Here is a 16332-nt window from a genome sequence, read left to right on the forward strand (position 1 = left end):
TCGTATATTCGATAAAATATGAAAGTTAAGCGGTGAATACCATATGTTCCTTGATTGCCTATGTATTTGAGATGTTCATGAAGCATCTGGCCATAGCATCAGTGTAGGAATGGGGTGTTCTTGTAAATTAATTAGGTGGTAGAGTGAGGTCGTAATTTCAAATGTCTAATCCGTCTGAAAGTAAATGGCAACTTCTTTCTGTGATCTCTATCCTCAAATCATATATAGATACGATAGCTCTGCCCCCCTACGCTCTTTGAAGTTTTTGAAGTTCATGACTGACTGCATCCGCCACTGCTCCCCTCACACCCAAGATACTTCCGGACGAGGGGCCGATGCATGCAGACATGTCTTTGAAAGGTTATCTTCCAGTAAGACAGCTCGCAGTCATAGCAGAGGATATCAATGCCTTGTTTACTTGGGAAGTTGGGAGGTGCCAAATTGGCATTTTGCCATAAATGCGACACTGTAGCGTTTCGTTTGTATTTGTGAATTATTGTCCAAATATTGACTAATTAGGCTCAAAAGATTCGTCTCGCAAAGTACAACAAAACTGTGCAATTAGTTTTTGATTTCGTCTACATTTAGTACTCCATGCATGTACCGCAAGTTTGATGTGATGGGGAATCTTCTTTTTGCATAGTGTCAAAGTTGGGAGTTTTGTGGGAAGTAAACAAGGGCCAAATCGAGAATTACCATTCATTCAAATAAAGATGCAAACTTTACAATGTAACTATAGGTTGCACAGAAGTACATGAAACAACAAAAAACAGATGAGATTCTGTAATTTTCAACGACATATAGCTCATGGTACGTGATATAACCACACTCGAGAAAGTTCACAAACATAATAACTATTAGCATATATGATCAGCTGTTGAGAAACAAACAACACACCATATACAGAAAACCTATGCTTCCATGCGTACAGTTTCTTAATTTCAGAACATACTACTTTCTAACTGTAACACCATCAGAATGATCCATTTATTTCCATTCTTTTAGTATCTTTCACTGTTTCCCTTATCTATCCATGCAACATGATTCAGAAATTCAGTTGAATTTCAGCGGTGGTTCTCCTAACCGACTCTCCTTTTCTTTCTGAATCCAGTCCAGGATCAAGCCTCGCAGCCGGACAGGTGCATGCACAACCCAAGAATTCAGGAAGCGAGCGACCATAGGATTCCAACTCCCCAGCTCCTGAATCTCTTGTTGCACCAGCTTTCTTTTCGTAGCCCCCCTAGAAGTTATCCGTGCACCTGGCATCTCCATCCTTGACTTCTCAAGCACAATGTATTCAGTTCCATGTTTAGACTTCCAAAGCATTCGGTAGACTGCCGCTTCGGTGTTCTGGTAGAAAGAATCTAATGATTTTGGCAGCACGACCTCATTCATCTGGTCCAAGGTAACGTCAGTATCCATGCAATGCTGTTCTTCACCGTATATTGTCACTACTGCAGAACTTTTTTCTGCAGGAAGGCTATCCTTTGAAGTACCATGGGGCGTAAAGAGGAGTTCAGCTTTCAGATATGGAGAATCCTTCATGGAACTGCTGCGTTCAGATAGTGAGGTCTTCTGTTTGCTGTACTCATATAGTGAGACTTGACACTGCAAGTGTATTAGAATAACTGAATCCAGAGAAGCATCCGGAAATCCTACCATATCTAGGTTACTAATACAATGAAGCTTATCCTGACCATGCTGCTTGCAACATAATGGGTCTGGACGAAACCATTGAGTGCTAAAGCTATGAAGATTGTCCCAGTGTTTTCTGTGGCACAGATCAATATTTGGCACCCACGAGAAGTCCTGCATAGGTAGTTGAGTAAGTTCTTTCTTAATGGTTTCAACTATAGGCTGGAAATGAGTGGGAAACAACTGCAAGCACTTAACCACAATCCCAACCATGTCTGTACTTTCAGAAATCTGTAGCACTACAGCGAAAAAGAAGTCTTTCTCCGGTGCATTACCGTCTTTCTGGATAAATTTCAGGCAAGCTTCTATTCCATGTTCTGCAGTAATGTAAGGAACCAACCATAGTAGATACGAAGGGTGCTCATCTTCCCGACCAATTCTATGCTGTAGTTCATTGCCTGCCAAAAGGTGCTTGATAAGAGAGTTGAAGGGCATGTGACGGTGTGGTGTGCCACCAACCTCGACAAATCTTACAAACTCCCTGGCCCCATCTGCAAACCACTCAAACCTTTGAACTGTGGATCCGCTCAACTCACTATTGTCGCGGAAGGCAGAGAAAATGAATGACTTGGTAGCATGCACAATCCGATTAGGCAGGGAAGAATTCTTCACCTCCCGTTGCATCTGTTCTTCTTCAAGGATTATATGCTTCCATTTGTGCAGTGCGTCGTGGCACTCTTTAGCAGCGTGCTTGAGCTTCCTGCGCCAACGCAGCAAGGATGCATCAGTGATGTGCCACTTGTCTGATGTCTCAAGAGCAGCCTCCAGCCTGATGTGTGCCATCTCTAACCTCTCCAAGTTTCTGGTTGCATTTGATTCCGCATACCTCTGAACCAGACCCGATAGGATTTGGCTAACTGTCTCCTGGACAACCGCAGAACTGACCATCTCCGCCATTAGGATTAGCATGTGTAGCATTCCTTCCTGCGCAGGAAAGGGCAATGTGAAATATTACGCATAAAAGATTATATATGAACTGAATGTGGGGAAATGCAGTCCAAGACTTGGTGAGCAAAGAGAGGGGACAGGGACTGGCCATGAACATGGAGGAGACACAGACAGAGAGTATGACAGCGAGGGGTGTGGAAGAATTGGTCTCCACAACTCCGAGTGGAAACACGACTAGGCAAGTCAATAGAGTCGGATATACAGCGCATGGTGCGGGGGACCACAAATCAAGAGACTCACCTCTTGCTGCCGCACAACTGCTTATTACACAACTTAGCTGCAGCTAGCTTAGTTTCTGACGGAATGGACGGACGATGGAGGTTACTATTGTAGTGTGGATCGATTACAAACACACACCAGAGAGAAGCTGATCAAGTGGTGCAGTGGTTTGTGTTCATTCTTACTGAACCGATCCAGTGGGCTGTACCTGTATATATAGAAGTGGGAGAAGCAGAGGTTGTGCAGGTCTGAAGCTCAAGGAAATGCAAAGCCTATCCAGTACTCCTTCCCTTCCAAATTATAAGTTGTTTTAGATTTTTCCTAAGTTCATACTTTTACTATACATTTAGGGCCTGTTTGGCAGGGCTGTGGCTGTGGTTGAAACGGCTGCGGCTGTGGTTGCTCTGGTGAAGCTGAAGCCGTTCTGGAAAGTGTTTGGCAAAACGGTTTCTCCTGTGTCTTTAGAAATGGCTGTGATAAATCAAATGTCATAGATGACCTTTACTATATGGATTATTTGATTAGATGGATGGAATGCTTAACATTTAATATTTGTTTATAAATTTGAGTTCCTTAGACATTTAAAAAAATAAAAGGATTATTGTTTAATAAATAATAAAAAGGATTATTTTTACTCTTTAATTTTTCTTTTTCCTTAATCTGGTCCACATCCTTCCGTTCATTTTTCTCCCTCTCCCGGTCTTCCTTTTCCCTTTTCTTTCTTCCTCTCTTTCTTCTTCCTTCTCCTTTCTTCTTCTTCCTTCCTCCTTAGCGCTCGCCTGCTGCCTCCTGGCCCCTGCGCACCTGACTCCCAACGCCACCGGCCCCTGGCTCCCCTGGCACCTGACCCCCTACCCCCAGCACCGCTCCCGGCGCCCCAGGCCCCCTCCCTGGCTGCTCCCTGGCGCCGCTCAGCACCGCGACTCGGACCGCCCCTGCGCGCCTCTGCCCAGGCCCCTACACGCCGCTGTTCACCCGTTTGCCGCCACCTCACCGCCACGCCCGGCCCCCCTGCGCCGCGCCGCCCGCCGACCACCCACTGCGCGCCTGCTCGCCACTCCGACCCCTCCGGCACCGCGACACCGCGTCCAGGCCCTGGCCGCGCCGCACACCGCCGGCCACTGTCCGCCCCTGCGGTTGCTACGGCTCCAGGCGCACCGGGGAGTCTGGACCATGCGCCCGCTACCACACCAGGAGGCACTCCCGCGGCAGCCAGGAGGGCGTCCTGGCCACAGGAACGGGGCGCCGCCAGCCCCTCCGCCGGACACAAACGGCGCGCCGCTGGCCCCTTCGCTGGCCGCATCCTGAAGCCCACCACCGGATCTGCCCCTTTCAGCCGCTGAAGTCCATTTTCCAGCCGTCGGAGCCGCATCCCCCTCATCCATTCCACCGCCGCCGCCACCAGAGCGTGAGACCGAGCGAGAGAGGAAAGGAGCGGTTCGGGAAGGAGCGGTGGCAATTTGGCTGTTATTTCCGCGAAGTTCAAGGGTAGTTTGGTAACATGGGTGGCGCGGATGGAGGGTAGCCGGGGGGGAGCTGGTTTTTCCGGGTCCTCCTTCCTAGTACAAATTGGAAAACGGCTTCACGGGTGCTTTGCGAGAGAAGATGTTTTTTAAGGGCTTCTCCAGAAGCCTGAGAAGCCGTCCAATAAATCCTACCAAAGAGGCCCTTAGAGTTAGGTCCTGTTTGGCATGGCTCCAACTCCGAGTAGAGCTGCTCCACTCCAGAACTCCAGGTGGAGCCAGCTCCACTCCAGAACTCCAGGTGGAGCCAACTCCACTCCAGAACTCCAGAACTAAAATGGTGTGTTTGGCTAGATGGGTGCTCTCAGCTCAAAAAAAAGATCGATTTCAGTGTGTATTGCCATTGTTGCCCCCAATTTAGGCCCCACTTGTCATCCTCCCCAAGCACCATCCATCTCTCTCGGTCAAGTGAGCGTATGCCCCTCCACGCAATCCCAAGGGCCTCGGCTACGACGTCCCCCTCCGCTCCGGCAGCCCAGTCCGACTGCGCTGCGCTCCTCAAGGCCTTCGACGAGGCCTGCACGGGCGTCCGTGGCCTCGTCGAGTCCGGCGTCTCCTCCGTCCCCGCGCTCTTCGTGCACCTGGACCCCTACGCCTCCGCGCCGCTCGCGCCCCCGGGCGTCTCCATCCCCGTCGTCGACCTCTCACTCCCCGCGCCCGCCGCTACCGAAGCCGCCCGCAACTGGGGCTTCTTCCACCTCATCAACCACTACCAGGCCCTCGGCATCCCAGAGGACTACCCCGCGCGGGCGCTCGCCGCCGTGCGCGCCTTTAACGAGGTCCCGGCCGCCGAGCACTCCGCACACTACGGCCGCTCCATGGCCGGCGGGGTCTCGTACTTCTCCAACGTCGATCTGTTCCGGACCTCCGCCGCAAGCTGGTGCGACACCATCCAGATCACGTTCGGGCCCCAGCGGCCTGACCCGGCGCGCATCCCGGCCGTCTGCTGCGAAGAGCTGCTCGAGTGGGATGTGCATGCCACCGCCGTGGGGCGCGCCCTGCTGCGGCTACCTGGCCGGGCGGGCGACGGGGTCGGGGCGGCGATGGGCGGTGGGACTGGGCGGCGACGGGGGCGGCCGGCAGGACCGGGGCGGCGACGGGGCCGGCCGACGGCGGGCTGGGCGGCCACGGGGCCGGGGCGGCGACGGGCGGTGGGGCGACGGGCGACGGGCGATAGGCGACGGGGGCGGGGCGGCCACGGGCGGTGGGGAGGCGACGGGCGGTGGGGACGGGGCGGTGACGGGTGGTGGGGAGGCGACAGGCGGCACGGCAACGGGCGACGGGCGGCAGGGTGGCGGCAGGCGGCGACGGGCGGCGGGGCTGGGTGGCGACTGGGGGCGGGGAGGCGGCAGGCGGGGCGGCAACGGGCGGCGGGGAGGCGATGGGCGACAGGTGACGGGGGTGGGGAAATAGTCACGGGTGGGAGGGAGGAAACAGAATGAAATGTTTTTTTGTGTAACAAGTGGTATTGGTGGGTAATTACCCACCAACTCCACGAGGAGGTTCAAAAGAGGTTGTTTTGGAGCAGCAAACGAGGTGCTCCAAAACTTCAGTTCTATTTGCACTACAGCTTCATGGAGTTTTGGAGTTGAGGTGTTTGGCTGGATTTCTTGGTGAAGTTGCTGGAGTTCTGGAGTGGAGCTATGCCAAACACCCCCTTAATATATATCAAGGTGCGTAGTAAATCTATGAATTAAAAAAGTTAAAATAACCTATAATATGGAACGGAATGCGTAAGTACTCACTCCGTTTCAAATTGTAGGTAGTTTTGGCTTTTCTAGATTCATTATTGTTACTTATGCATCTAGACATAGTGTATATTTACAATATACATGTATAGTAAAATTTATAAATATAAAAAAATTAAAACGACATATAATTTGGAAAGGGATCTGTATTCAAGGATAGGGGAAGCTGCACTAACAGTGCGCTCTACGGTCTACACTTCGAGTGCATATCCCTCGCAGTCACAGGAGCATGTACGCGTCCTCCGTTATTTTGACTAGTCATCGTCCTCGACTTGCAGTGGTGGGCTCGCCATTGTCGTGCTACTGCTCCCCCGCCCAGGTGCAGCTCACGCAGTTACAACCCTTTGCCAGTTGAAGCAAACTGTAAACGAAGTATCAGAAATTCAGGATACATGTTCGTCGCGCGGTTGAGCCACGAGCGACTTTTTTGTTTTTTTTCCTTTTTGAAAGATTCTCACAGATACATTCCTGGCGGAACCATTTCAAAATCTGGACTCTTAGCTGGGCGCCATCCACACTGGCGCTAAGCTTACATGTCTCAGCGCCAGCCTTCCTGACACCAAGATCCATGCGCAGCTACTGACGCGGATGCTGACGTGGCGAGAGCTTGGCGCCGTAGATCTTAACGCCGAGCAGTTACCCTATACCTCTTAGCGTTTCGAATGAAATAAGTATAATTATTTCGAGGAACATGTAACAAATCACACTGCGATTCAGTTGGCTAGAACATGAGCTTCTTATCCCAAAGATCTAGGTTCAAACCCTTATGTTGAATCTTCAAACCCAAGTCCTTGGGATAAGAAGCCCGTGTCCTAACCAACTGAACCACAATGTGGTTCGTTGCATGCTCCTCAGAATAATTATACTTATTTTATTCAAAACGCCAAGAATTATAGGTAACTAGTCGGCACCAAGATCTATGGTACCAAGCTTCGCACCAAAATCCATGGAGCCAAGCTCCCGCCACGTCTACATCCGTGTCAGCAGCTGCATATGGATCTTGGCACCAGGAAGACTGGCGCCGAGACATGTAAGCGTGGATGGCGCCAAGCTAAGAGTCCAGATTTTGAAATGATTCCATCAATGAAGGTATTTGTGAGAATCTTTAGTAAAAAGGACTAAAAAAACGAAAAAAAGTCGGAGCCGCCGTATGGGGCGGCGACAGTCTAGGACAGGACCAGTCGGTCAGTCGGCCACGACAAAAGGCGGCAGGACACGGGTGACCCACAGCGCACAGCACACTGGGGGTAAAGTAGTAACAAGATTTAGCCCTTGTTTAGTTCACCCCCAACTCCCAACTTTAGCACTATGCAAAAAGAAGATTCCCCATCACATCAAACTTGCGGTACATGCATGGAGTACTAAATGTAGACGAAATTAAAAACTAATTGCACAGTTTTGTTGTACTTGGCGAGACAAATCTTTTGAGCCTAATTAGTCAATGTTTGGACAATAATTCACAAATACAAACGAAACGCTACAGTGTGCTACAGTGCTGTAACAGTAATTTGGCACCTCCAAAGTTTGGCAACTAAGGCCTAGAGCAAAATAGGTCTTCCGTTCTTTCTCGGAGCAAATAGCTGGATACAGTACTAAATATGCATGCCATAGGAGAATAGTTTTGGGTAGGTTCTTCGGATTATGGAGTTGAATTGGATATCACTATTTGGTATGTTAGGAAATTTTAGCCCGATTAAAATTCAAAATTCAGTCTAAACTTTATCATACTAAAATTAGCCAAGTACTATTGGAGCCGAGCTAATTTTTAGCTCATTCATTGATAAAAACCCATTCTATCCTTAAGTGCAGGAGAATAAGGGATAATTGTTTTTGGAAGGATTGTCCTTTGTCATTATTATTTAAATTTAGTCTTCATTAGCTGAGCTTGAAGAGCTAATGAACTAAAATTTAGTTAAGGAATTGACTAATCCATACCCATGTTTGGACATCAGGGGAGCTGATTAAAATTTAGCTCCTGGATACAAACATATATTATGTAATCTGACTTGGTATACTTGATACCAACTATCCGATCCAATTATTTTATCGATGCTTTTGGAAAAACAGAATCATCATATTAAGGACAGATTTACTTATACAACATATGTTGATAAAGACAACTCCTTGTTAGTAACCGTAGAGAAAAATATGAGACAGACAACACGAGACATGTTCATACAGATAGCTCGTCGTTAGCGACAATAGCAAGCTTGTCCCTGCTTAGCGAAGCAAGTAACGTGGAACGACCTGGCAGGTCAAAGTTGCCAAAATTGTGGTGAAGCACAAATTAAACTCGAGTCATATCACGTTATTATCAATTGGTTTTGATAGTACTTCCTCCGGACATGTTTCTATCAGTGATTTTTCACATTTGTCGATTTTATTTGGTGCGTTTGTGTTACAGTGATCATATTAACTCTCACGCGGTTTCTTTTTAATTTAGTGGTGGATATGCTCACAATCCTTATCGCTAGAGCAAAGAATCATGGACAATTTCGCGGTGTTGTGCCTCATTTGGTCGATGAGGGTCTTTCGATCTTACAGTATGCAGATGACAGTATTCTTTTTTGGAACATGATTTAGAAGAGACAAAGAACTTGAAGTTACTATGTGCTTTCGAATAGTTATCATGCCTCAAAACCAATTTCCATAAAAGTGAACTGTTTTATACGGTGACCCACAATCGTTTAGAAAAGAATATGTCGAACTCTTTGGGTGTAGGGAGGGATCTTTACCGTTTAAATATCTTGGAATTCCTATGCATCGTCTAAGGATAACTAATAAAGATTGGATTTCGAATGAAGAGAGATTTCAGAAGAAACTTGGTAGCTGGAAAGGAAAACTTCTCTCTGTAGGAGGCAGGTTGGTTTTAATTAACTCGGTCCTTTCCAGCCTACCTATATTTATGTTTTCTTTCTTTGAAGCTCCTAAAGGGGTTCTCAAGAAGTTAGATTACTATAGGTCAAGGGTTTTTTGGCAGTATAATGAATATAAGATAGATTAGCCAAGTGGAATATCATCCATACACCAAAGAACTTAGGAGGACTGGGCATATTAAATTTGGAGATTCAAAATAAGTATCTACTAAGCAAATGGCTTTTCAAGTTGCTAAATAAAAAAGGTCTGTGGCAGGATTTTCTATATAATAAGGCAATTACTCAGGTGGTTAAGCAACCTGGGGATTCTCAGTTTTGGTCCGGCCTCATGTGAGTAAAAGATGATTTTTTTGTCTTTTGGATCTTTCAAGATCCAAAGTGGGAGACAAATTAGATTTTCGGAGGATTTTTGGATCGGTGATAAACCTTTAATGCTAGCTTACCCCATGCTGTATAGAATCGTTAGAAGGAAATTTATGACAGTAGCTAGCGTTCTAAATTCTGTCCCTCTTAATGTTTCTTTTCGGAGAAGCTTAGTAGGGGACAAATTAGTAGCATGGCATGATCTAGTATCAAAGGTAGCTGCTGTTAGCTTAAATGAGGAGAATGATGTCTTTAAGTGGGATCTACATAAGAATGGCAACTTCACGGTTCGCTCAGTGTATTCCGCATTGATACAACATGGTACTTTACCAAGAAAATGCGATCTTTGGAAACTAAGGGTTCCTCTCAATATCAAAATTTTCCTTTGGTATTTGAAGAAAGGTGTGATCCTCACTAAAGATAATTTGGCAAAAAAGGTTGGCATGGCAATCCTAAATGTTGTTTCTGTAATACTAATGAATCTATACAACACTTATTTTTTATTACCATATGGCTAGGTTCATTTGGAATACCATACATATTGCGTTTAATATTCAACCACCTTCCAGTGTATCCAATATGTTTGGTTCTGGGCTCAAAAGTCTCTCTTCTAAACTTAGACGCCAAAATTTAGTGGGTGCGACTGTTCTATGTTGGGCCATTTGGTTGAGTAGAAATGATATGGTTTTCAATAGAGCTTCTTCTAACTCTTTTTCGTGCAGGTTATTTTCAAGGGACTTACTAGATCAGAAGCTGGTCATTGCTGTTTAAAGAGGAAGAGAGATGATCTGAAGATGGGATGCAGGAAGTTGGAGTCTACCGTCATGGAGCTCTTCAACAATTCTGGTTGAAAGTTTAGGAAAGCTTAGTTTTCACTCCATATTTGCTACTTAATCTGAAACTTGTCTAGTAGTTTAAGCACTACTTGATCTGTAATGTGGCTACATACACTCATGTGTGGGTACAAAGGCCGGAACAAATTTTCCTTTATCTAAAAAGGGCGTTGCTAGCGCCCAGATCTCCGATGGAAAAACTTCCCATCGGACGCTCCGTTGGTCAATCGCAACATCAAAAAATAACGTCTGCAATATAAAAAATAAACATTTGCAATATAGAAAATCACCGTTTGCAACATCAAAAAACATGTTGAAAAAAAATTATTAGCTATCTGTTGATGATGAGGAAAAAACCCCGCCGCAACATATGTTTCGTGTTGCAGGAACATTCAAATCTCTCATTAAAAATGCAACATCCAGATAAAACACTTGCAACATGTGTGTGAAACATATGCAACATCGCAACATCTAGATCTACTTTGCAACATCCACATGAAACACTTATAACATTCTTCTGAAATATCTGAAACACTTGAAACATACGCTTGCAACATGCAGTAAACCTAGAAGGAGGAGCACCGCACAGCGGGATCCGACGCTAGGAAATGGTGGAGGAGGAGGAGGATGGCGGCGGCCAGCGCGGCTCGCCCCTGACCGCGAGGGAGCGGCACTTGGCACCCTTCCCCGTGGAGCTCCTCAGGTGGCCAAGCCCATTGCCGGCGGAGCAGCTCCTCCGATGGCCGGCGCGGCTCGCCCCGTGGTGTGGGGGAGCAGCGACCCGCGCCCCCGGCACTCGAGCGGCACCCGGCACCCTTCCAGTGGAGCTTCTCACAAAACGGCATCCGGGAGAGATCTAGAAGAGGGAGTCGGGAAAGGAGAGGGAGAGAAGGAAATGACCGCACAGGAAGTCCATCTAGCCTTTCCTTGCCATGGAACTTTCACTGGACACGACGTGGGCATGCTCCCTGATGGCAAGCGCGAGCTCACCGTCGACCGAGATGCGCAAGGAGCTCATGGAGGAGGGCCGTGCTCCGACTCCATAGAACTTGCTCTGAGAAGTGACGACGCTTGTGAGGTTGCTGAAAGAGCGAGAGAGTGGAAGGAGACGAACGGGTGGCGTAGGAGGTGATAAAGTTGCTAGCTGTTTTTTTTAGCGGATGTAGAGCCTGTTTGGGAGCACTCCACTTCAGAAAAATCAACTCCACTTCACTAGCTCCACACTTTCCTAGCTCCACTCCACCAACTCAAAAAAACATGGAGCTGCTGCATGTGTTTGGCTAATGGCATTGCTCCAGCTCCAAAAACATGAGCACTTATTGTGAATGGTCTATTTTACCCTTCGTAAACGGACCCACATGTCATACTCTTCTATTTTCTCCTCTCTTCTTCCTCTCTCCTCTCCTCTTCTCTTCTCAGTTTTTGGAGGTAGAACATGCTTGCTTCCTATTCATTGTAATCGCTGTCGTTGCTTGCTTCTTGCTGCCCACATTCCTATTCTCCTGTCGGCTCGCCGGAGGATTTTATTTTAAGAATGCAGAGAAAGAAACATGCCTCCGTTTTCCAAGCAAAGCATATATTCTTTCTGGAAGGTCAACGACAAGGCCCCGGCCGTTCCAAGCTTCTCGCTGGCCTAGCCGTCGCGTCCATTCAAGCTCAGAGGCGACTGCCGTTCCGAGCTCTCCAAGGGCCCGCGCGATGGGAAGCGGCGCGGTTCTTGACGGTGGTGTTATTCCTCGCCGCGGGGGTCCTCTTCGCGCCCGAATCGCTGGCACCTCGGCGGCCACCGCATGGGGCACCGGCCTCTGGGTCGCATTCATCGGCGGCACCATCCTGTTCAGGTAAGCAAGCGCCGCCGCTGCCGCTTCGTCCGCCCCAAGATCAGATGGTTGGAAACAAGCGAGAGCTCGCCCGCCGGCCCGCGCCCCAGCCGCGCCGCCGCGGGGACCTCGCCCCCGGCCGGCCCGCGCCCTGGCCGCGCCGCCACGCGGAGCTCGCCCGCCGGCCGGCGCCCCGGTCGCGCCGCCGCGGGGAGCTCGCCCCCGGCCGGCCCGCGCCCCGCCACGCCACCGCGGGGAGCTCGCCCGCCGGCCCGCGCCCCGGTCGCGCTGCCGCGGGGGAGCTCGCCCCGGCCGCGCCGCCGCGGGGAGCTCTCCCGCTGGCCCGCGCCCCGGTCGCGCCGCCGCGGGGGAGCTCGCCCCGGCCGGCCTCTCGCCCGCCGGCCCGCGCCCCGGTCGCGCCACCGCGGGGGAGCTCGCCCCGGCCGGCTCGCGCCCTGGCCGCGCCGCCGCGGGGAGCTCGCCCGCCGGCCGGCCTGCGCCCCTGGGAGAAGAAACGGAGATGACGGGAGATAGAAAAATCGAACCGGTAACTTGTGTAACCCGTGGCAATGGTGGGTAAATAACCCCAACTCCATGAGGAGGTCTGAAAAGGAGGTTTTTGGAGCACCTCTTGAGATACTCCATAAAAAACGTGGATCTACCCCCTGCTCCACCTTTTTCCTGAAGCCGAAGTTGCCGGAGCTAGACGTGTTTGGCTGCAAAATTTTTGGAGTTGGTGGAGTGAAGCAAATTTTTCTGGAGTGGAGTGCTCCCAAACACCCCCGTAGTCGCTGGAAATAAATGGACGCGGAGGAGTAGAAGCTACGCGTCTTTTGGAGCCAGCGAGGTAGCCGACGAGACGTCCGATTTTTTGTTCCGAGCCGGACACCCGTACCTGAGCATTGCCGATCTAAAAAAGTGATCATATTAACTCGCAGCGAGGAAAACAAACGGATTTGCATGCATATTTGATTAATTAAAGCATTAGTGTTGGCTTGGGAACGATCAGTTAGCTGCTTCTCTTTTTTCCTCTCCTGCTGCATGCGACCATGCAAATCTGCTACAAACGTGGCACAATGAGCAGTAGAATCCAAGCAGCAATTACCTTTGTGCATACTTTTCCTCTCCATGCATCTAAGAAACAGGTCCGGGATATATACGTCAAGTTATGGGAATATATACTATAGTAGATGAAATGAAACTTACGACCTACCAAGTGATTTAAAACAGAGTTCATGAGTTGTAGGTAGGGATGCAAGTTATAAATATTTTGGGTTATTGGATTGACCCAAAAAAAGTTAGAAAATGAACTAGAACAGCATTTCACGTAAATAATTTGGGAGGAAATATAAACTAGAGTGGCATGTTACCGTAATTAATCAGCTGATCTGGAAAATACTATTAGGTACCCACTTACATCCCTAGTTAGTTAGTTGTAGAATGCCGAATTTAATGGTCCAAATTAAACTCCTAACATCACACAACCTAAATCCTATCTCTCCTGAAGCAGTGGACTTAAATTTTTTATTATCCTTGATGAAGAAAATTTGACTCGAATCCTTGCTCCGAAAATATGTATCTTTGATGTCTTGACTGATTTTTTCTCAGCTTAGCAAGTAGGAACGTGTTTGTTCCTTGTCCTAGGAACACGAAAACAATCTGTCCCTGCACATGGATCCGGTAACTTGGCTGCCAAGATTTTCTATGGCAAAGTAGTGACTCCAATTCACTACTTATATCATTGTATAGAAATGGCATATGTATGAGAAAATTAAAATTCCTCTTTGATGAGAGGGCATTATGTATTCTTAATGTGCCGACTTTCAACTTATTTGGACATGTTTGGATGGGCTAAAAATGAGGAGCTAAAAGTAGTACGTCAAATTTTGCATCTTTTCTTTGGTATTGACAAAATGTTGCTAGTGTTCAAGTTGTTTGGTAATTCATATAATTTTGTCCATTCCCTAAACTTTAATTATTTCATTCCCTAAACTTGTATTATCTTTGGTAGATGAGGAGAGAAGGAAGTGAGCAGAAAGGTGGAACAAGATAGGTCTTTGAATCCGAAGCTTCATGGCAGTGCTCCTTAGGCTTTGCTTTCTGAAAATATTTCATGTAAATTTATCCAAATACGAGTTTACACCTTGTGTTGCAGAGTCCTTGCATTTGTCTCATCCAATAGGGCTATAATAGTTCTGAGATCATGAATTTTTCTATTTCTCCTTGCAAATCAACCAGCTACACGCTACGCTGCAACTTAGCATGGTATTTTGAGGCAGGCTACTTTTATTTAGCAGATATTTTGCATCATGAGGCTACAAAATTTGCATCAGTGAAACCTCGTATTATATTATGTTTAGCAAATTCAAGACAACGTACACCATTACAGTGTAAGGTACGCCAGTTGCTATGTCTGCTCTCATGAATAGTTGTTAAATTTGAGAGTGTATTCCGATACCTGAGATGCAAACCGAACAGCTATAATGATATTTAATACATTTACATTGTCTAACCAAACATATCATGTAAACAGCAATCCCACCTCAAATGCCCCTATGTTTCATTTACAGTCCCGTTACCGTTACCAGTGCGGCAACTATCTAAGTGTAATAATAAGCTAAACATAGACTAATTTTAGCCTAACGAGCGCTAATGGATTTCTAACCACCAATTAGCCATTATATGTGCAAATTAGTCTATGTTTAGTCCTACTATTTGGCATCCAAATCTCAGCCCTAAAAATAGCCCAGGATCTTAGCATTTAACTATAGAATTTGGATGTATAATTTCACAGTTAAAAAGTTTACTATGGTGTCATACTGTCATATGCTAAATTAGCGATGTTACAATGAAGAAGCCATCTGTTGTGCTTCAACCTAGCATGCGTTTGGTTTCAGGACAACGTGGGTCGGGTCGGAGCCAACCCCCTTCTGTGGGTTGGAGTGAACCCAACTCGTGTTTGGATGAGAGGGATGGGTTCGACCCAGTCTTTTATTTGGTTGAAGAGGTTGAGAGGGTTGGGATGGATATCCTTTTAACACCGTTAGTTGTAGGCCCCACCTGTCAGCTGTAGGGCCCACATGTCATCCTCTTCTCTCTTTTTTTCCCACGCCATCTTCTTCATCCTCCACCTCCTCTTCTCGCTCCCTCCCGGCCGCCTCCTCTGCTCCTCTGCTCGCTCCGCCACCCGCTCCCTCCCTCCCGACCGCCTCCTCGCCACCCGATGCCGACCGTCGCCTCCGTCGGGCCGCCTGCTCCCTCCTCCCTGCCCAGCGACGCCTCCTCCTCCTCCTCGCACGGTGCTTCTTCCTGTGGCGGAACCGCCCAAATTAACCTGACTAAAATGCATTGAAGTCGCCTGACACGCGATTATGCACTTTAAGCAAGTCAACTTGGTCGACCGTCGGATTTCCTCCGATAAACCACATAACAGGATCGAGAAGCATCGCTCACGCGAAGGTGAGTAGCACAGAGATTACAACATTCCATCATGACAACATAGTTCAACAATTTATTACATCAGAGTTTTTGGAAATTCAAACCGAAATTTTGCATGGTTCGAAGTCAAATTAAAACTAGCGGAAGCTAAACGTCGATACAAGACATCATGACGGAGCTGATCATGACATCAAAAGTTCCTTCCCTCGTCGTCCGAGGAAGGATCCCACTCGACGGTCCAGCCTGGAGGAAGCTGGGTCGGCCAAGTGGTACCAACACCCAAGCTACTGACATTACCTGAAAAAGATTAGCCACAACAAGGCTGAGCAACTAATACTCAGCAAGACTGACCCGTTGGAAAGACACGACCGAGACCTAAACATGCAAGGCTTTCTGGCTCTGGGGTTTTCTTGCCAAAAGCGTCTAAAGTCAGTCCTTACTTTCACCCTTTTAGCTCATGTTCTATGTTCTTTATCCATTCTAGATTAGCAACTTATACTAACCAAACATAGTTTCCAAGCAATTACTGAACAAGCATCAAGATTAAAAATCATCATCATGTCCATCTTTACTCAGTGCAGAATAGCGATCAAGTAGTCCCAATCTGTGAGAGGCAGACGAATCGATTCGAATTTATTAACCATGCATGGCAAACCTAATCTCACGACATCCGCGCACCACGAAGGGTCGCTTCATCTGTCAGCCGTCCCCATCGATCCCTTAGGCACGTGTCAGGGCCAACTTCCTTTGGCATGCAATGCTCCACAGTCCCAGCCTAATGCTGCACTGTGACCGCACTTGCACCCACATGATGCACCATGGGAACGACGTTCCAAGGACAGCCGGAAGGTATGCCACGCCCCAGTTCA

General features: G+C 47.9%; 1 protein-coding gene across 1 annotated transcript; it reads left to right on the plus strand.

Annotated features, from left to right (window-relative positions):
- The first annotated feature begins 4801 nt into the window (after window positions 1-4801).
- Window positions 4802-10223, plus strand: LOC117835572 (1-aminocyclopropane-1-carboxylate oxidase homolog 4-like). The gene is made up of 2 exons (XM_034714927.1): window positions 4802-5416; window positions 10095-10223. Exons 1-2 carry the CDS (start codon window positions 4802-4804, stop codon window positions 10221-10223), a joined length of 744 nt encoding a protein of 247 aa, XP_034570818.1.
- Window positions 10224-16332: the final 6109 nt, after the last annotated feature.

Source organism: Setaria viridis, chromosome 9 (genome assembly GCF_005286985.2).
Source record: "Setaria viridis chromosome 9, Setaria_viridis_v4.0, whole genome shotgun sequence".
Lineage (NCBI taxonomy): Eukaryota > Viridiplantae > Streptophyta > Magnoliopsida > Poales > Poaceae > Setaria > Setaria viridis.